Source organism: Canis aureus, chromosome 2 (genome assembly GCF_053574225.1).
Source record: "Canis aureus isolate CA01 chromosome 2, VMU_Caureus_v.1.0, whole genome shotgun sequence".
In the NCBI taxonomy this organism is placed as follows: domain Eukaryota; kingdom Metazoa; phylum Chordata; class Mammalia; order Carnivora; family Canidae; genus Canis; species Canis aureus.
Genome location: NC_135612.1, coordinates 75,098,776 through 75,120,080, shown reverse-complemented (window position 1 = coordinate 75,120,080; position 21,305 = coordinate 75,098,776). Strand labels below are relative to the sequence as shown.

The 21,305-nt window shown below is 44.1% G+C and overlaps 1 protein-coding gene and 1 pseudogene across 7 annotated transcripts in view; one reads left to right on the top strand and one right to left on the bottom strand.

Moving 5' to 3' along the window:
* Window positions 1-21,305, top strand: part of TBC1D1 (TBC1 domain family member 1) — a 237,843-nt gene that overhangs the window by 114,987 nt on the left and 101,551 nt on the right. For 6 of the 7 annotated variants that reach the window (XM_077879631.1, XM_077879625.1, XM_077879637.1 and 3 more), the window contains 5 exons: window positions 691-1,224; window positions 3,230-3,319; window positions 7,005-7,109; window positions 7,813-7,945; window positions 13,771-13,862. In XM_077879631.1, the coding sequence (XP_077735757.1) occupies window positions 691-1,224; window positions 3,230-3,319; window positions 7,005-7,109; window positions 7,813-7,945; window positions 13,771-13,862 (954 nt within the window). Of the gene's footprint in view, window positions 1-690; window positions 1,225-1,891; window positions 2,014-3,229; window positions 3,320-7,004; window positions 7,110-7,812; window positions 7,946-13,770; window positions 13,863-21,305 lie in introns of those variants that run through there. The other variant, XM_077879651.1, reaches the window with a different exon arrangement.
* LOC144302399 (BRCA2 and CDKN1A-interacting protein pseudogene) lies at window positions 15,762-16,932 on the bottom strand (annotated as a pseudogene).

Genomic DNA, 21,305 nt, shown 5'->3' with positions numbered 1-21,305 from the left:
TCGGAGTGTGTGTGGGAGGAAGCCCCAGTGTGTTGCCGCGATAATGATACTGTCTGGGCTGCTCGCTCCTCGGTTAAAGCTCCCAGCCCCGTAGTCAGAGCCAGGCGACTATGAGGAAATAGAGACCCGGGTAATAAATTGCCAGTTGTCCTTGCAGAAAAAATAATGATGTGATTGGAAGAAATGTCATATACGGTAATTTCAGTCTTTGCTTGTCATCCTCACGTCCCCCATCTATTGTGGAAGATTCTCCAAGACCTACTGTTGTGAAGTCTAGAAAAACCGCGTGATGTTTTGGTGGGCCACAGGGGAGACAGACCTCTGGGAGGTGACAGCAGTGTGGAGAGGACCGTGGTCAGGGCAGTGGCACTACCCGGGGTTGATGCCCAGGCTCGTCACTGACCCTTGTGCGGTGTCGCAAGCATGTGCAGCCTCCGGCGCGGGCCTCGGGCGCATTAGGGGTGCCCAATGAGCATCGTTCCTCGGCTCCTCCCTGCGAAAGTGTGTGTTTGTTTCCCTGGGGAGGCATTGGCGCCCCCAGATGGCCCCGGGGTCCCGCCTGGGTTGCAGCCGAGCGGTCGGGAGAGCGCTGCGCGGGCTGCCTGCGTCCAGTGCCGGGGTGCAGTGCCGGGGTGCAGTGCCGGGGTGCCAGCCGCTGCGCGCCCAGTAACGCTCTCCCCTTCTCCGCAGGTGCCTGAGATCATCAGCTCCATCCGACAGGCCGGCAAGATTGCCCGCCAGGAGGAGCTCCACTGCCCGTCCGAGTTCGATGACACGTTCGCCAAGAAGTTTGAGGTGCTCTTCTGCGGCCGGGTGACGGTGGCTCACAAGAAGGCGCCCCCGGCCCTGATCGACGAGTGCATCGAGAAGTTCAATCACGTGAGCTGCAGCAGGAAGGCCGAGTTTGCCCTGGTGGCCCAGAATCCGGAGGCCCCCCCGGAGGCCCCCCCGGGGCCCGCGGGAGGCCGCTCCTTGGCCGCTAAGGTCCGGGGTGTGCTCCAGCCCGTGGGGAACGGGGAGCAGGCCCGGAGGCCCATGCGCAAGTCCTTCTCCCAGCCCGGCCTGCGCTCGCTGGCCTTTAAGAAGGAATTGCACGATGGCAGCCTTCGAAGCAGTAGCTTTTTCAGCTCCTTTGAGGAAAGCGACATCGAGAACCACCTCGTTGGCGGACACAATATCGTGCAGCCGACAGATATTGAGGACAATCGAACTATGCTCTTCACGGTAAAATATCCGCAAGCCCCGGGCTCACCCCCAGGCTGAGATGTGCGTTCAAAGAGCAATCTGCTTTCTCGAGCAAGGATTCTTAGTAAATTGCTTTTGGATTTATGGTTGAATCTGTGTATTTTTATAGTGACTGATCCTTTTCTCAGGATAAATTCCTTACTTTAGTCCTAGGACTTTAAAATCATAGTTGGAAACCTGAAGAGAATCTATCCTATATCCTTGTTTTTAGCTCTCCCCTCCCCTCTCCCCTTAGTATTGTAAAAGAGGCCCCCAAAAGGATTTTTTTTAAATGTGTGTTAAGTTCAAGTACTATATTTCAACAAAATCTTTTAGTTAGAAAATACTCCCTCTGTACTATTTCTATTAAGTCGTAAAACATCCTTTGTTCATCAGGATAATTGGATTTTGGGATAAGATGTCATTTGAAATTTGTACCCAAACTGAAATAATACTTCAGCCAATTGTTTACACCCTTTTTTTCCCTCTAAGAACTTTGGTAAATTAATAGCGAAGTGCCAGAAAATGAATGGACAGGGAAGCTGTGTGTGGCACATGGGTGGGGTTCCTGGGTTCTCCTCTTCTGGATGGGCTTGCCCTCCTTGGGAGTCCCCTGGATCTGAGCTGCTGGGACCCCGGGCCCTCCCAGCAGGGAGCCGGCCTTCTGTGATATGGGGAACTGATTGTTCTTCGACCCCCTTCTAGAATGTCATGATCGGTATCCTAGAGAGAGCAAAATTACCATGAATGTAATGTTCTGGTGCCTGACTCGGGGCAGTGAGATGGCTGGTGAGTAAGAGAAGTGTTACTTAGGTTAAGATGTTGTTGGATGTAAGCAGGTTTGAGACGAAGATGATGTGTCAGTGGGTAAATAGGGCTGTTTTCTTCCTCTCTTCGTCATTGACCTACTGTACTATAAAGAGCTCTGTGTCGGCACTCAGGCTTGTGCTTTAGTCTGTGATCTGTATTTAAAAAGAAAAAACTCTTGGTGCCATCGTGAAAGCTGCTCTGCACATGTATGTCCAAATACTTAATGTGTGACTGCTGTGTACAGGGTACCCCTGCAGCATGCTAGAAATAACAGCAGCGAACAAGACAGGCATGTCTCAGCCCACGTGGAATTTAGATTCCAGTAAGAGGGACTGAGTGTACAAGTAATTGTCTCATTACACTTGTGGTCAGTGCCACAAGGGAGAAGTAGAAGATGCTGTGAACCATCTGGGGGGATTCTGGGAAGGCTTCTTGGAGGAAGTGATTTTCACGGAGCAGAGAGGTTCAGTGTGGACAACTAGATATTCTTCTAGTTGGAGTATCCTGGGTTCAGGGAGCAGCAGGTGAGAAGGCCCTGAGGGGAGGGATGGGCTGTTGCAACATAGTCCTCTGCTATAATGGAGTTTAATATGCTGACCCAAGGCTATAAGGCAGTGTTAAGTTATGCTAAAGCTCTAACTTTAAGAAGTCAAGTGAGTAGTATTTGACCGCCTAACACATAGTTGCCTAACACATAGTTGAGTACTCAACAAATGGCAGGTTATTTTAACAATAATTAAAAAAAAAAAAAACTTTTCAGTAAAATGGTTAATAGAAAGTGTTTTAGAAGTTTCAGAAGGGCAGCTTTAATTTTCTGGAAGCTTTACATTCAAAGAAACCTCACTTCCTTATAAAGGGGAGATGTGGCATCTGTGGTTTCATTGCTAACTTTTGGATCTTTGGTTCTTTGATCTCAAAGACAACTGACTGCTGTCTTATGTAGGTGAATGTACTAGCAGGTGTCCTGTGCTACCTGAAATCCAGAGGGTCAACAGAAAACCTCTAGAGGTGATTCTCCACAGTGGAATAGTCAGAATTTTATAGGAGTTTGCCCCTTTTATTTTATATTTACATGGGTCACAAAATGAGAATGTTAAAAAAAAAACCAAAAAAAAAAAAAAACCCAAAATGAGAATGTTTGTATAAGTTTGAATTCGGCTTTCATGAAAAATAGTTTCTTTTTTTGTCTTTTAAGATTGGCCAGTCTGAAGTTTACCTCATCAGCCCTGACACCAAAAAAATAGCATTGGAGAAAAATTTTAAGGAGATATCCTTTTGCTCTCAGGTAAATGGAGATGGGTTATTGGCTCATTTGCATATGAATTTTTAATGAATTCTTCTGTCATTCAGCACAAGTGCTAAAAGGTCACAAGATGCATGCCTTCTAGCTACACTTGATTTACTATCTTGCATTTTTCCTTTGATTTGGTATAGTAAGGCAAAATACACATAAAATTTTGAAATTAAGAAATTCGCTGTTAGCAACCATAATCTACTGGAGAACGTAAAGCTACCTTTCTCTTCAATTATTGGTGGTAAAGTTCTGTAGTCACAAATTCCAGATGTATACGTGTGTGTCTGTGTGCCTGTCTTATATATACATTCATATGTACACAAATATTTTTAAATAGATTCTCATTTTTACTTTATAAAAATTCTTATTTTCTTTTTGGATAAGAGTCATTATTTCTTCTTCCTTAAAATAGCGATTATCTTTAAGGATGTTTTCTTCAGAATACAGTGTCTGCCTCTGTTTCTTGATAATCTCCCAAGGTACGTTTCATAGAGAGATTTTGGAAAATCCGTTACAATGAGCTATGTCCATTGTACTCAGGGTCTTCCTAGCAAATAGTAGATTACTTAAAGTTATTGTTTGGCTATATTTTAAAATCTGGCTTCTTATTTCCTTGCTTCCATTTTCTCATAATTAGTAAGATAAAATGAAAATCTCATTGTTGATTTATAACATGATCTACATAAAAAAAAAAATCCCTTTTGAATCCTTTTCCCAAAATGTGAAAGAATGTTCCTTTTTATAGTTGAATAGGGAACCACTTACAAAATAAATTTTTCCAAATCCTGTTCCCCAGAGAACTAACATCTAGCATGTGCTTATCTTGCTGTGGGAGAGCATGGATTGAGATGCCAGGATATGTTCGTGATTGCCCGTTTACTGGAAAATGTTCAGCCTGAAAGTGAAATTATCTGCAAAACTTAGTCTCGATTTGCTGCTATTTCTATGGAAATGTTAATGTTTAAGGTTTGCTCCTTCATGTAACAGTTTTATTATATCCTAAACTGTGCAGCTTACAAGCATACATGATGACTCAGATTTCTAGTTATTAGCACTTGTATCTCTGCATGCTGGTGCTTTCTGGAGACACTCAGTATTAATATTTATGGGCTATGTCTTATTTGTATTAAGGTGCCTCTTAGTTGATACTTTTCTTCCTTTTTTTTTTTTTTATGAGAGAGAGAGAGGGGCAGAGACATAGGCAGAGGGAGAAGCAGGCTCCATGCACTGGGAGTCTGACGTGGGATTCGATCCCGGGTCTCCAGGATTGTCCCCTGGGCCAAAGGCAGGCGCTAAACCGCTGCGCCACTCAGGGATCCCCCCCCTTTTTTTTTTTAAAGATTTTATTTATTTATTCATAAGAGACACAGAGAGGCAGAGACATGGGCAGAGGGAGAAGCAGGCTCCCTGTGGGGAGCCCAATGTGGGACTCGATCTCAGGACCAGAGATCATCACAACCTGAGCTGAAGGCAGACGCTCAACCACTGAGTCATCCAGGCGCCCCTTAGTTGATACTTTCAAAACAAGTTTACATATTTATTCAAAAGAGCTCATAGGAAACTATGGTGTATGGCCTTGGCCTTCATATCTTACATTTAAAAACTTCTCTGCACTTTATGTGTATAGTTCTTGACTTATTCTTCATACTAGTGTACTTCAGTACTTACCTGTTTGTTCTTGTAGGAGTACAAATATGTTTGAAATCTTTTTGTACTTAACCTGTTTGTTCTCGCAGGAGTACAAGTATATTTTAAATCTTTTTTTTTTAACCTGTGTGTCTGTGAGTGTTTGCATGTGTGTGAGTATGTGTGTGTATAGTTGTAGTTCATTAATCTTTTGTCTACTTTCGATTTTCAATGTAGTTTTTTATTTAGTACTTCGGGAAAGTTCTCATTTTTCTCTGTCCACTTTTCTACACTTCCTTTTAGTACTAAAATGAACATTAAAAACATTAGTTGTTCTTGTATTATGGGAATAATAAGAATAATATTTTAGTAGAACATTGTTAATCTTCGTATTTGAGAGATGTTTGTAGATATTTAAAATATCTGAGGAAATTGTGTGGAACCACAAAAGACCACAAATAGCCAAAGCGATCTTGAGAACAACAAAACTGCAGTTATTGGAATCCAAGATTGCAGTATATACTACAGAGTTGTAGTATTCAAAACAGTATGGTACACACATAGATTAGTGAAACAATATAGAAAGCCCAGAAATAAACCCATCACTGTATGGCCAGTTACTCTATGACAAAGGGGGCAAGAGTGTACAGTGGGGAAAAGACCATATCGCTTCAACAGTGCTGCTGGGAAAACTGTGGACAGCTACATGCAAAAGAATGACATTGGACCACTTGTTTACATTGTACACAGATATAAACTCAAAATCGATTAAAGATCTAAATATGTGAGACATGAAACTGTAAAACTCCTCAAAGAAAACACAGTAATCTCTTTGACATTGGCTCAGGTAGAATTTTCCAGATATCTCCTCAGGCAAGGGAAACAAAAGTAAAAATAAACTATTGGGATTAAAACAAAATAAAAGGCTTTTGCACGGAGAAGGAAACCAACAAAAAGAAAAGGTGGCTTACTGAATGGGAAAAGATATTTGCAAATGGTATATCTCATGAGGGGTTAGTATCCAAAATTATGTAAAGAACTTACACAACTCAACACCAAAAAGCCAGATAATGTAATTAAAAAATGGGCAGAGGACCTGAATAGACATTTTTCCTAAGAAGCTATATAGATGGCCAACAGACACATGAAAAGATGCTCAACATCACTTACCAGGGAAATACAAATCAAAATCACAGTGAGGGGTCCCTGGCAAGGATGTGTAGAGAAAGGAACCCTTGGTACACTGCTGGTGGGAACACAAACTGGTGCAGCCCCTGTGGAGAACAGTATGGAGGTTCCTCAAAACATTAAAAATAGAACTACCATATGGTCTAGTAATTCCACCACTGGGTATTTACCCAAAGAAAACAGAAACACTAATTCAAAAAGATCTGTGCATCCCTGTTTTTATTGCAGCTTTATTTACAATAGCTAAGATGTGGAAGCAATCCAGGTATCCGTAAATGAATGGCTCAAGAAGATGTGCGTCTATATACACAATGGAGTATTACTCAGCCGTAAAAAAGGATAGAGATCTTGCCATTTGGGAACATGTGGATGGACCTAAGGGGCATTATGCTAAATGAAATAAGTTCAAGGAAGACGGATACTGCACTATTTCACTTGTGTGTAATCTAAAAAACAAAGATGAAGAAGCAGAGACCGACCCAAATATACAGAGAACAAACTGACGATTGCCAGAGGGGACAGGGGTGGGAGGTGCAGGCTTCCAGGTGTGGGATGCGTAAGTCACAGGGACGAAAGGCTACAGCACAGAAACTACAGTCGATGGTATCACAGTAGCATGGTATGGGGACAGATGGGAGCTACACTTGGGGGGAGCACAGGATAACATATAGTCTTGTCAGATCACTGTGTTGTACACCTGAAACTCCTGCAACCTGGGTATCAGCTGTGCTTCAAAAAAATCTGGGAAGTGACTTTATAGTGTTCGAGAAGACCACGCTGTGTAAGTCTTGTTGCCTTCTGGTGCTTGTGCCTCTTTGGGATATAGCTCAATGTTCCTTCCTGTCTCTCCCACCTTCAACAGGGTATTAGACATGTGGACCACTTTGGGTTCATCTGCCGAGAGTCTTCAGGGGGTGGAGGCTTTCATTTCGTCTGTTACGTGTTTCAGTGCACAAATGAAGCTCTGGTAAGTGAGACTAAGCAGTCCTTTTTTTTTTTTTTTTTTTAAAGATTTTATTTATTCATGAGAGAGAGGCAGAGACACAGGCAGAGGGAGAAGCAGGCGCCATGCAGGGAGCCCGCCGTGGGACTCGATCCCAGGTCTCCAGGATCAGGCCCTTGGCTGAAGGTGGCGCTAAACCGCTGAGCCACCCGGGCTGCCCCCAGACTAAGCAGTTCTTACCTGGAAAACTAATTTACGTGCAATTTCAGCCTCACTAATTTTCCTTTCCTCGGCAAACCATAGAACTTCATCGACGTGTGGCTATTTGGCTGTAGTTATCAGTCATGACTGTTTAATAACTAGGTAGTGCACATGCAAGACTTGTTTATGTGTCTTCAATTTTCATTGTTTTTGAGGAAGCTGCTCCATTCCACCTCTATGGCTTAGCATGAAAAAAATGTCATTTTGAACGTTTGAGCCGGAGGAGTTGGCTTTTTCATCAGTGTTGAATTTGTGTTTTTAATTCTTACCTTCTGTCCTTTACGAACTTTGAGCATCTAGGTAGTGTTTCTCAGATTGTAATCCTAGCAGTTATTACGGTGATTATTATCTGTCAGCAGGTGATTAATAGTCCCCCCCCCCACCCAAACCTCAAAATCCTAAGTCTTTGCAGAGTCCTGAAATCTCCGGGCTTTTTGCTGGCTACCATGTGTCTTCTCTCCCATAGGTTGATGAAATTATGATGACCCTGAAGCAGGCTTTCACCGTGGCTGCGGTGCAGCAGACGGCTAAGGCACCTGCCCAGCTGTGCGAGGGCTGCCCCCTACAGGGCCTGCATAAGCTCTGTGAGCGGATAGAAGGTGAGTAGGGGCCCCCTTCCAGGCTTAGCACTGCGGGAGTTAAAGGGCTCGGAGGTAAAGGGCCCGGAAAAACCTCAGGCTGTCTGCCTTCCTTGAAAGCTTCTGCCAAACAGAAGCTCCCGTTAGTTACAGGGATCACAGGTGAACTTTCAGCACGCGGGGCGGGGTGTGGGGTGTCTTCTGTATGTTGCCGAGCTGTTGTGCTAGGCGCTCAGGATTTGAAGATAAACATCCATGTCCCCATAGACCATCACCCCTCCAGGGGTCTTGGTGGAGAGAAATAGAAGCTACAAATCCAGCCGCCTAGCATATATCCAGGTTGTGAATGGTCAGGTCAGCCCCCTTTGCTGCCTTGAAGAGATCTGGTAAGGTAAGGCCACAGAACCTCCACCAGCTGTTTCAGTTGCACGGTCGTTGGTAACCCCTGCCAGAACCAGGTTCACGGAGCTGAAGGTGGCACCGACGGGTTGTGTCTGAGTCATGGGGAAGGAGTAAGAGGGAAAAAGTGTCGACTGTAGTTTCTGGAAATGTGGTGTAGGGAGAAATTGTGGCAAGTGTTATCATTTGCAGCTAATACTGAGCCCTGAAGATGAGCCAGGCACTGTGCTCTGCTGTCTTTAACGTGTGGGAGGAGAGGGGATTGTTTATTTGTACGCTTTAGGGATAATAAGTCAAAGACTTGTGAAGTCTAAGGGTAAACTAGTGTGAGTCCAGGAGTCTGCCCGGGTAGGAAAGCCCTCCCTGTTACCTGTCCCCAAAACTACCCCCTGCCCCCCCCAGGAGAAGGCTGTGCTGGGGGAAGAGCCAGCTGACCTGGCTTTGCACAGTTGGGGAGGTTTGAGCGAATCCAGAGCCACAGGGGCCCAGTGGATGAGAAGGAAAAGGAAGAGACCCCTCCTGAATGAGGGTGAGGACTTTCCTCAGGTGGGAAGACAGATGCTTCATTTCTGGGCCTGCAGTGGAGGCGGGGCAAGGGGAAGAGAACCAGGGTAAACCCGCTACAGTGATCCTCCAAGGGAACCCAGCATTGAAGGGGTTCATCCCCCCTCTCACTTCGGTTTTTCATTTTTTTCCATTTATAGGAGGATTTTAAAAACTGTGTGTGATTATGAGGGGAGTCACAGGATTGAAGCAACCCATGTTAATGTTAAAAAAAAAAACAGATTTGATCATTTTCCATGACTCTAGAATACTTCTAATAAGCTCAACTTGGGTAGCAAAAAAAACCCTATACTATTTAGATTTCATCTCCCTTTTTTCATAATTGTGGTAAAAGTACACATCATATAAAATTGCCCATAAAATTGAAGTCCATTCATGTTGTTTTGAGGCCATCACCGCCATCCATCTCTGGAGCTTTTTAATCTTTCCGAATGGAAACTAATTAAACCCTAACTCCCCAGCCCCCCTGCCCCGGCTCTTGGCAACCACCATTCTACTTCTGTCCCTGCTCGTGTGAGGGGCTGCAGGTACCTCATCTAAGTGGAGTCGTGCAGTTTTTGTTCTTTTGTGACCGGCTTATTTAGCATAACATCTAGGTTCATTCATGTTGTAGCATCCGTTTTGTTCTGTTTTAAGGCTGACTGGCATCCCATTGTGTGTTCATATCGCATTTATCTAGTCATCTACGCATAGACATTTGAATTGTTTCTACCTTTTGGCTGTTGCGAATGATGTTGGTGTGAAGTTGGTGTATAATACCTGTTCATGTTCCTGCTTTCAGTTCTTTTGAGAATATACCCAGAAGTGAATTGCTGGATCATATGGTAATTATGTGTTTAATTTTTTGAGGAACTGCCATTATATTTTCCACAGTGGCTACACCATTATAGATTCCCATTAGCAGTGCACAAGGGTTCCTGTTTCTCTACATCCTTGCCAACATGTGTTACTTTCTTTCTTAATTTTTCTTCTTCTTCTTTCTTCTTCTTCTCTTTCTTATAACCATCCTAAGGGTGTGCAGTGATATCTGATTTCCCTTTTTAAATGAGCTAAATTGACAATTACCATCTTAAGTTTCAAAAGTTCATTTGCTGGCATTATAGTGCTCTTTAAAATGAACCAAAATGATTAATATTTTCAGCTCTGCTTCCCTAGTTGTTACTGTTTGCTGACATTATACAAAATATAGCTGGGAAGGAGAAAAGTTGAGCTTTACCTAGAGATCTCATCGGAAAGGATCACTAACCCTTCTGTTAGTGGTTGTCAAGTTAAGGGAAACGATGACAGAAATGTCCCTTAAGAGCTTATTAAGAAGCCAACAACAATGTTGGCCTTGAAGATAAAGCAGACTGTGATCTGCAGGGACTGGAAGGATTCCAGAGTTCTACTTGATAAATCTTCTGTGGTCTGGCTTAGCTTTCAGAAAGTTAGAGCTGAGAAGTTCAGTCAAGGAAGGGATTTTGCTGCTGTAGTATTGGAATTATTATTTAATACGTCTTTTTACCCGATAAAACCCAAGCAGAGCAGAAAGCTCTGCTAATGTAAAAACATTCTTTTTTTTTTTTTTTTGTAAAAACATTCTTGATGGCACAGTTAGAAGGCTGGTGTACTGCTGTCCTGATGAGAAGCATTTCTTAAGTACAGAGGGCACACAGTACAGGCATCCTTAGTTGGGGAAATGCTAGTTTACGAACACTTTGAGGCCTTGGCTTTTTGCTATAATGCATTCCTAGTAAGTAGAATGAAGCAGTTTATTTTTTTAAAGATTTATTTATTCATGAGACACACACACACACACACACACACAGAGAATGGCAGAGACACAGGCAGAGGGAGAAGCAAGCTCCGTGCAGGGAGCCCGACGTGGGACTCGATCCCGGGTCTCCAGGATCACGCCCTGGGCCGAAGGTGGCGCTAAACTACTGAGCCACCCGGGCTGCCCAGAATGAAGCAACTTATTAAAGCCTATGGTGTATTCCCATAAGAGTTGCTCTAATAGGAAGTGAGACTCTGGCCAGGAACTCCATACACTGGGGAGAGGACCAGTGACATAGCCATAGAAAGAAAGACGCAAAGACTGTTTTCTTAAGTCAATTGATATAGTCAGCTTGTGCTCCAGGATTTATATAAAAGGATATATACACTGTCCCCACCGATCACCTTAGATGCGCCACTCACAACATGTAAGAGGTGCAGCTGTGTTCAGGGCTGGATTGGAACTCTGAACAACTCCTAGTAGTGCTTAGTTATCATTTTGATTATTTTATTTCTTTTAAAGTTTTTTTTTTTTTTTTTTTTTAATTCATGAGAGACACAGAGAGAGGGGCAGAGACACAGGCAGAGGGAGAAGCAGGCTCCGTGCAGGGAGCCCGATGCGGGACTTGATCCCAGGACCATGAGCTGAGCCAAAGGCAGATGCTCAACCCCTGAGCCACCCAGGCGTCCCAGCATTTTGCTTATTTTAAAGTTGAGCAGAGCATTTGGGGAATTACTAGAATGAATTGTATGTTCACTAAAAAGGAGGAGAAGTTGACCTGAGTCTCTGGCAAAGCAAAGCCGTTTGTCAGCCCTCCCTTAAATAAGAGCCTTTTCTGCTCCAGCTGTGTGAAGATGGCCTCTGTAACAGCTGGGCTGGAGGGATTAGGGTTTTGGAATGCCCTTGACTGTGGTTACCTCTTTCTCTTCCTCGCGTCCCTTTCTCCCTGTAAGCCTTTGGTTCGGCATCACATGTGGAGGTGGGGGTGCCACCTTCTTGCTGTAGAAACCGGCCAGGAGTGGCTGACGTATTGAGAAGCCATGTGGAAGGCTCACTGTAACCTGGACAGGAGAGCCAGGCACAGGGGCATTGGGCAGGGGGGGTCAGATACCTCACCCCCCAGTGTGAGGTGTGGCAGGAGGGACCTGATGAGCTGAGGCATCCTGAGGGCAGGGATAAAACTTGTCAAAGAATCTCTTCAGGCCCCCTGAATATGAAGAAGAGTCTGTACTGTGGCCTGATTGTCAGAAGGGTATAGTCTATTGTGTAATTTGCCTGTTATACAATTAGTCTGTTGTATAATAGGTTGAAATTTTCTTAGAGCTCGGGGGTTCTCTCCACACGTGAGTGTCTCATCAAAGAATTATCCAGATGTCCAAAATAGGATGCTGATTACATTGTGTAGGAGACCCGTGGAGAGGGCTCTTGGTTAATGATGATAGTGTATTTTACTCGCAAATTTAAACACTATTTTGACTCACCATTTAAGTAGTTAGTGCAGTAAAACCATCTCTCTGTTTCCCTGGCTTGTATGAGCGGCCAGCTTGCCAGAAGAGTACCTGAACACCCCCCTTCCCCCCGTGGGTCAGGCGACTTGACTCTGGGCTGAGGGAGGCAGTGGAGAGTTTAAGGGTTGTCTGTGGAGGTAAATGGACATGTCTGTCCCTTACTTAGTCAACGGCCTGGGACAAAATACTAGACTTTGCCCGTGCCTCTTCATTTATACATTGGGATTCCTAAACATGGTGCCCACTTCAGGGATTTTTTTTGCGGATTGAGACGATGCACATAGCATTGAGTGTAGCGCCATAGCGATCACTTAAGAAGTATTGGCTTTTATTTTTATAGGACCTTCTTGGCAAAACATAAGTGGGGGAGCAGGGGTGGAGGGTGGTTTGCTGCTGGGAGGAAGGGTGTCTTGGAAGCTGAGAAGGCCCCTGCAGTTTGAGGGACAACAGCTTCCACCAGAGATGTGAGCAGGATGGGGGCTCTGCATCCAGCCGGGGTGGAGGGGTGGCAGCTCCGGGGCAGGCTTGGCTACTGATTGGCCTCCTGACTTGACTAGTCTCCTGCCTGGTTTCTCTAGACCTCAGCAGACACCTCCGTAACACACAGGCTTGATTTCCAAGTCCCGGGTCCAGACTTCAGAGGTGTCCCCTCCCCGCCATCCTTAGCCGTGTAGATGCACTCACACTGTTCTCCGGGGCAGAGCCTTGGCCGAGCACCTGCCCAGTGGCTCAGCCTTGGGAGGAGGGGCAGGGAGTTGCAGCAGGTGGGTGAGGTGAGGGCTGCCCTTGGAATAAAAGTCCTCAGCCGCAGTTTTCCCACGGTAGTTAGGTCAGCAGATCCTTTCGTTCTCAATCTTCTCAGCATGTGCAACATTTATCTCGGGCACCAGGAAAAGGCAAAACAGGATCTAAGCCGTATTTGCGTGGGGAAAGAACTTTCCAAAGTTATCAGATTCTCATTGGCACGAAGAGTGTGACTTCATAACTTTTCCTTGCAATCCTCTGCAATGGTCAGTAGATGGGCTTCTGACTGTTAATAGGCAAGGGGTGATAAAACGAACATTGTTAGCCACACGAATCCGTTTTATGTGAAGGAGCCTCCCATGGAAGAGAAACATGTTTCAAATTGAGCAGTAGTTGTCAAGTATACATATATATAAATACTCATGAGAATCTGTTTTCTGAGGTCAGTGTTCTGACTGTGCGAGGTGTTTTAACACGGAGTGGTGGAGAAAAAAGCAATTCGGCATCGTGCAGACCGAGGTGGAGTCCCACGTGCTGGTCTTTGGAGAGCACGTCAGCTTTCTGGGTCCCCGGTTTCCTTAACTGTAAAATGGGGATAACTAAATCCCCTTCACTGATTGTTCTCAGTGTTAAATGAGGCAGGCCCAGGGTTTTTAAGACCGTGCCCAGCACACAAGGGCTCAACTAAAAAATGTCAGTTGTCATCATTGCCATCATGAACATTAGCACTGAGAAGAACGTCCGTAAACATCGGAAGCCTGAGGGAGGTGGGTAAGGATGTAAGAAGCACGGGGACGGAGGTTTTACTCTGCCCTGTGACTTCTCCATGGAGTGTTCTCATGTCTCTCTCTCTCTCTCTCTCTCTTTTTTAATAGGAATGAATTCTTCCAAAACCAAACTAGAACTCCAGAAGCACCTGACGACATTAACCAATCAGGAGCAAGCAACTATTTTTGAGGAGGTTCAGGTAAAGTACTGGTCTCTGATTTGTAGACTGCAGGCAGAGGTGAGCAGCTTACCTCTCACCTCTCCTGAGATAGAGGTACGTATGAAAGATAGCACACCAGAGCTCTCACGGCTCCGAGTTCTTCTTGGTTTACGCTTAACAGCCCCAGGGTAGGGGCCGGGTCAGATGGCAGGCTCACACCAGGTGAACATGACCAACCCAGAATAGGACTCCCCCCCCCCCCTTTTTTTTTTTTAAAGATTTTTATTTATTTTTTCATGAGAGACACGGAGAGAGACAGAAACACAGCAGAGAGAGAAGCAGGCTCCATGCAGGGAGCCTGACATGGGACTCGATCCCGGGATCCCAGGATCGCGCCCTGGGCTGAAGGCAGATGCTCAACCGCTGAGCCACCCAGGTGTCCCTAGGACTCCCCTTTTAAAAACTAGTTTGGGGGACGCCTGGATGGCTCAGTGGTTGAGCAGCTGCCTTTGGCCCAGGGCATGATCCTGGGGTCCTCAGATGGAGTCCCACATTGGGCTCCCTGCGGGGAGCCTGCCTCTCCCTCTGCCTGTGTCTCTGCCTCTCTCTGTGTGTCTCTCATGAATAAATAAATAAAATCTTCAAAACAAAACAAAACCCAAAACACTAGTTTGGAACGAGAGAAAGGAAATTGCAGAGTGGAAAGATCCCTCAGCCCAGGAGACGGAAGGAAGGCGTGGATTTTGGTCCCCAAGCACTGCTCTGCTCTGCAGGAGGCGTCTTCCAGCCCCTTCCTGCCCTGGGTTGCAGCCCCGAAGTGTGGGGGTGGGCAGAGACCGCATTTTGTACGTGAACTTGGTCAGTAATCTGGTCAGTAATCGTTCCTGCCTTTCTTCCTCAGTGTTGGAAGTGAGTTGGGATGATGTTATCTACGTAGAACCGTCTGTCAAGCCTAAGTGTAAAAACAAAACTGCAAAACTGAGGCCGGGCTCGTCGGTTTTCTGTGTTAAACCTGGAAATTGGCTCTTGCACGTAGATGCACCGTATCTCGGGGAAACCATGCTGCGTGTGCTGGCATGCCCGTAGTGTGCTCATTAGGAATCCTTAATGAGCTCATCACAAATTTCACGTCTGCTTTAGCCATGGGGCATTTTCTGTGGTTTCCTGGCACTTCTGTAGGGAGGAAAGCATATTAGGACAAAGAATACGTATCTTTTTTTTGGGGGGGTGGGGGGTGGGGGAAGAGCAGCAGGGGTCCTTCGGAGGAGGCACTAACCAAACCAAGAAGGCCAGCAGCCCTGGATCGCAAGTTCTCTCTGCCTCCTCACTGGGTGCAGGGTCTGTTTTCTGGCAGGACTGACACATGTTCAGAGAAAAAGCACAGGAAGGTTTTTTAAAAATTTCATAAGTAGCTTAGAATGTAACCTTCACAATTTCCAGTTGCCTTTAAATTTTCCTGTTTTCTTCTGAATTGACTTGAGACAGGCTACTTTAAGATTCTTAAAGGATCTTTAGAGTTCTGAGTGCACAGTAGTCAGAAGAACTTAGTGTGATTTGTACTTGGGATTGATAAATGGACGGATAATTTGTGTTAACGCATTTACAGTGGAGGCTGGGGCCTTTGCATGTGATGCCGGTCTGCTTGCTGGTCTTGTGCCGTCAAGCCACTTTGGGGAATGTCTTTGCAGCAAGCTTAGGAGATGCACATCTTTCCTCTCCTAATGTGAGTTTTATTTTTTATTTAGATAGCACTGTGTAGCCATCTCAAAACAGTGTGATAAATCAGCATAGGTATTAAAGTGTTCTTCAGCAATGAGAAATTCCTAATGGATGTGATTCTGAGATTCTCTTTGATTCATGTAACTTTTTATTTATTTTTTATTTTTTTAAATAAAAAAATAGAAGTTTTTATTGAGTTCTTTAAATTACGACTTCATGTTTTCCTTCTTATTGGAAAAGCTTTTAATCATTCATAATTTGACCAAATTTTTTTTTTTTTAAAACTATTTTGTAAATGTGTCACAGACACAGGGGACAGAACCCTACTCTTTTGTAGAGGACCTTACTCTGAATAAAGTCGTGAGTTTTTCAGTAAATCTGAGAGCTGTTTTCTGGTAATTTTACAAACACAAAATCACCAACTACTGTCCATGGGAAATGGGTCACACGGAGAGGTGCTCTTTCAGTCTGTCCATGATTTCGTTCATCCGGTCACCTGGAATCAACATCACGGTTCACAAGGGCTTCATGGGGTGTCCTCAAAGGACCACCTGCCTCCCAGACGAGTGTCGCTCTCTTCCTGCACCGAGTAGCTGAACTTCAGGATGGCCTTCTCATAGAAAAATTCTTCCTCTGCATTTGCAAACATTAACTCCTCTTTCTCTTCTTGGTTGCTCCCTTTCTTTTTGGAATTTTTTCCAGCTTCCACAAACGTCTTGCTAATCAGAAGGTAGAAGTAACACTTCCCACACGGCTTGTTAGTTTTGTGTGCCTCTGCTAGTTCTTTCTGGAGCTGCTGGTGCATGGGCAGCGCAATCTGAGGAGGGACGTTAACGAACCTCTCGCTGAGGAGAAAGCCCACAGGCTTGGAGTAGTCGTTTAAAAGTGTATCCAGCTGTTCCACCAAACTCTTTCCACAGTTCTTCTCACAGGAGCTCAGGATCACCTCTTTAATTTGTTCAGCACACCGGGTTCCCTTTCTTTCAGTTAAATTTAAAAGACTTATGAACCCAAAAATCTCATCTTCATCCACATCGTCATCGCTGTCTTCTGAAACATCCGTCTGCTTTATCACACTCCCAATATGGTTTTGTTGAATTGAGAGATCACTTAGTTCTGCAGTGTTCACAGGAGCCTTTAGGAAAAGCTGTTGCAATAATTTCTTAATTCCGTCATGATCCTTGTCGGAGATGGAATAAGCTTCAAATTCAACATTCACTTCCTCGTCGACGCTCTCGTCGTCTCCATCCTCGTCTTCGTCGCTCTCTCCCTCGTCTTCGTCCTCATCTTCCACTCCGTCTTCCTCTTCCTCCTCGGCGTGCACGGCCGGGCCGCCCGGGGGCTGTGGGGCCCCGCTGCCCACCGCGTGCCACTTGGGCCTGGACGCCATCTTCATGTAACTTTTTATTTTTTATTTTTATTTTTATTTTTATTTTTATATTTATTTATTTATTTATTTATTTATTTATTTATTTATTTATTTATTTATTTTAAAGATTTTATTTATTTATTCATGATAGCCACACAGAGAGAGACAGAGAGGCAGAGACACAGGCAGAGGGAGAAGCAGGCTCCATGCACCGGGAGCCCGACGTGGGATTCGATCCCGGGTCTCCAGGATCGCGCCCCGGGCCAAAGGCAGACGCCAAACCGCTGTGCCACCCAGGGATCCCATTCATGTAACTTTTTAGACATCCATCCAATACGTTATGGAAAAGAGACTTTAGAGAAAAGTGACACAAGTTTTTTTTTTTTTTTTTTTTTTTTAATGCATGCAGTTAATACCTTGGGGCCTCTATGTGTTGTTCTAGAAGGCTCTGTTAGTCAATTGGCTTAAAGACTAAAAGGAAATGACACTGGTTGTGAAAAGCCAGCTCTTACTTTGTCCTCCATCATCGTGAGTGCGGCTCTTCCTTGGATACAAATTTGACACGGAGCTCTTCTAATGGCTTGAGAGGTTTTGCTGTATTATTTTCAATGACCATTCTTGGTTCTGTAAAGCATTTTATAAACCCAGTTCTTTCTAGGTAGCACTGCCAGCTAATGCGTTTGAAATCATACCTTTCAAAAAGAGCATGAAGAAAAAGGTGGCTTAGGTAAATAGAAAGAAAAGAAATAGAAAAGGTAAATAGAAAGGTTAATCACGTTCCTTTGTACAGTTTTTCTGGAGGATAATTTATTTCTGAAGAACTCTCCACTGGCAGATCTTCATAAGACAAATTAATGGTACATGATTACTTCGTTGTTAAAGCATACATAATCAAAAAAAAATAAAGCATACATAATCAGTGTTTTATAAATAAATGCTTAATACAGAGGAAAAAAGTGCAGAGCACAGAGGACTTGAAGAACAGAAATCCGTGATAGCCGTGGAAATGTCGCAGGAGGCTGACACCACTGCACGTGAGCTGACTTTGAGCACGCTGAGACAACTTGGTGCCAGAGAAACATGTGGTCCTATGAACCCTTTTGTGAGAGGGCTCGTGACGCTTCAGAGCCATTCTTTAATTTATGACCTTATGAAATGCCTAATTTTCAAGCATATCCAACTGTGCAGCTGTGCAGGTGGTGCACGGGGTCCTGCTCTCTTCCCAGGCCGCGGTGCCGTCGCCCAGGTCACTTGGTCCCCCTCAGTGCTTTCAAGCCGAAGTAGGACTAGGAAAGAAAATGTCTCAAAAGTCCAATTCTCTTCTTCTGAACAAGTGTATTTCAGGGAATGGCTGAATTCATATGGAGTAGATAAATCAAGTACATTCGTACTCAGTAGGTGTCAATAATGGATTAAAGATGATTTTTCACAGATTGTAAAGATTAATAGAGGAGCTTTTTCCCCTCCACTTTGTGAAGAATATCGACTCCAGTGGATTTTCCATGGCTTTAAAATTATTTTGTATATGATTTTTAAAATATTTTATTTATTTATTCATGAGAGAGAGAGAGAGAGGCAGAGACACAGGCAGAGGGAGAAGCAGGCTCCCTGCAGGGAGCCCGACGTGGGACTCGATCCCGGGTCTCCAGGATCACGGCCTGGGCTGAAGGCGGTGCTAAACCGCTGAGCCACCTGGGCTGCCCCGTATATGATTTGTTTATGACTTTTGAAAGATGTCAGAAAATAGCGTCTCCAAGTGAGCATTGCCATTTTAAGTAGTATCCTCAGAAGACCATAGACTCTCAGCATTCTGGTATTCATCAGTGTGGGAAATTCAGTTTTCAATCACCTTTGCAACCGATTCTTAAGCCTTCTCAAAGAAATAAGGTCAAGAAGCGTGTAGCAGAGTTGGCTCTTTGTTACTCTTAACAAGCAATCAATTGTATTTGTTTAAATGAAATAGAACAGTAGAAAAGCACACAAATCAGTGGTGTGTGTATTTCAGTGAATTTTTATAGATGAATACACCTGTGCAGCCAGCCAGCATGAAGATTAAGAGGTAGCGCATTTCTAGCTCCTCAAAATCACCCCCCAAACCCGGCTCTGTATTGACCCAAGGGACCCCCATCCCCGCATCCTGACTCTGACATTGCAGATTGATTTTTTTAAAATTTTTTTTAATTTTTAAATATTTATTTATTTATTTATTCATGATAGAGAGGCAGAGACACAGGCAGAGGGAGAAGCAGGCTCCATGCAGGGAGCCTGATGTGGGACTCGATCCCGGGTCTCCAGGATCGTGCCCTGGGCCAAAGGCAGGCGCCAAACCTCTGAGCCACCCAGGGATCCCCTGCAGATTGATTTTTTACAAGAAAGTTAATTTTTGATGGAGAGTGATGCTATCCAACTTGATTACCCATCATTTTCCTCAGAGTTGTCTCTCTGACTAATGAATGTTTATAAAATTAAATCACCTGTAGAAAGGAATGATTTGCCACTGTGGGAGGGTAGTGAAGCCATATGAGAGGTATTTAGGAGCAGACACCTTGCTAATCATTTTAACTCAGTAGAAGAGTAGCCCTAATCATGTTTCAGTATTTTAAGGAAGGATTTATGTTTTGACCTTGCAGGACATCATGGACGTGGATTTCTGAGCTTAGTGACTTTCCTGTATGATGTTTGATGAGCTCAGTGATGCAGCTTTGGGTCCTTGGCTTCAGTTTCATGGGCAGTGACTGTGATAGTACATGGTGCTTGGATGTCTCATTTTCTGTCCATCTGAACAGATTCCCCATAAAACCTCTCAGACCCCACCCTTACCCTGAGGCCAGTTTTCTCTATTATTAACATCTTGTCTTAGTGTGGTACATTTGTTCCTGTTGATTAGCTCATATTGATACATTATTATCAATTAAAGTCCATAGTTGACTTTAGGGTTAACTTTCAGTGTTGTACATTCTTTGGGTTCTAACAAATGTATAATGGCATGTATCCACCATTATGGGATTATACAGAATTGTTTTTCACTATCCTAAAAGTCCTCTATGCACCATCAGTTCATTCCTCCTGCCCCCGCCCCCCAAACCCCAGGCCTCCACTGATCTTTTGCTGTCTCCCTAGTTTTGCCTTTTCCAGAATGTTGTACGGTTGTAATCATACGGTGTGCAGTGCAGTGGATTGGCTTCCCCTTAACAACATGCCTTTAAAATTCCTCCATGTCTTTTCAGGCTTGAGAGTTCTTTTTATTTTAGTGCTGAATAATATTCCATTTTATAGAGGTGTCACAGTTTGTTTATTCACTCACTGTTGAAGGACATCTGGGTTGCTCCTAAGTTTTGTCAGTTACAAATAAAGCTGCTATAAACATTTGTATGTTGGTTTTAGTATGGACATAAATTTTCAACTCATCAAGCAGTGTGATTTGTTGGATTGTACAGTAAGAGCATGGTCGGTTTTGTAAGAAGCCATCAGACTGGCTCCCAAAATGGCTCTTGGTCACTTCGCAATCCCACCACAATGAATGAGACTTCCTCTTGCCTCCTGGGCTTGTAGAGTCACAGTATTTCCATCATCATCTTGGGGGTACTCAGTATAAAGATGGGATTGTGGCACTTGACTCTCCCTTTCCTTTCTTGAAGATCTCATGGGAACTTTTCTTTGGAAAAATGCACTTGTTGGGGCACCCGGGTGGCTCAGTGGTTGAATGTCTGCTTTTGGCTCAGGTCATGATCCCAGGGTCCTGGGATCAAATTTCATATCAGGTTCCCTGCATGGAGCCTGCTTCTCCCTCTGCCTGTCTCTGCCTCTCTTTCTCTGTGTCTCTCATGCATAAATAAATAAAATCTTTTAAAAAAATCCTTAAAAAAAAAAGAAAAATACACTTGTTGCATAAAACATGTAAAACTTTATAACATCAAGGCTTGTGGCGTGGAATCAAGATTGAGAACATATGTTCTCAGATAGTCCTTAAATCTGAAATTTAAAGAACAGGAAATTCTCTATGAAAACAATCTTTCTAATCATTTACTATCTTTTCCTTGAGTTACAGGAACAACTTATCATTTCAAATGATCTTTTTTTTTTTAAAGAGAGGGAATACCAGAAGGTCTAGGTTAGTGTTAGACCTTTGCTTCTAAAACCTGTGACATGAAGGGTAAAATAATTGTTTCTAGGGTGGTTCAAGGAGGCGGTTGCTAAGAGTGGCATTGATCCAGACTAGATGCTTGTATAGTCCATTTATTACACCCTAACTTTGTTTTGAAGGGCAGGCTAGAAGTTTGGAATAGGGAGAGAGGGGGGAGGGCAAGAAAATGGATAATCTCACTATGAAAAACATATTGTCAAGGTTTATAGACACTCTGCAGAATAACATTTTTCTTCACATTCAAAGAAAA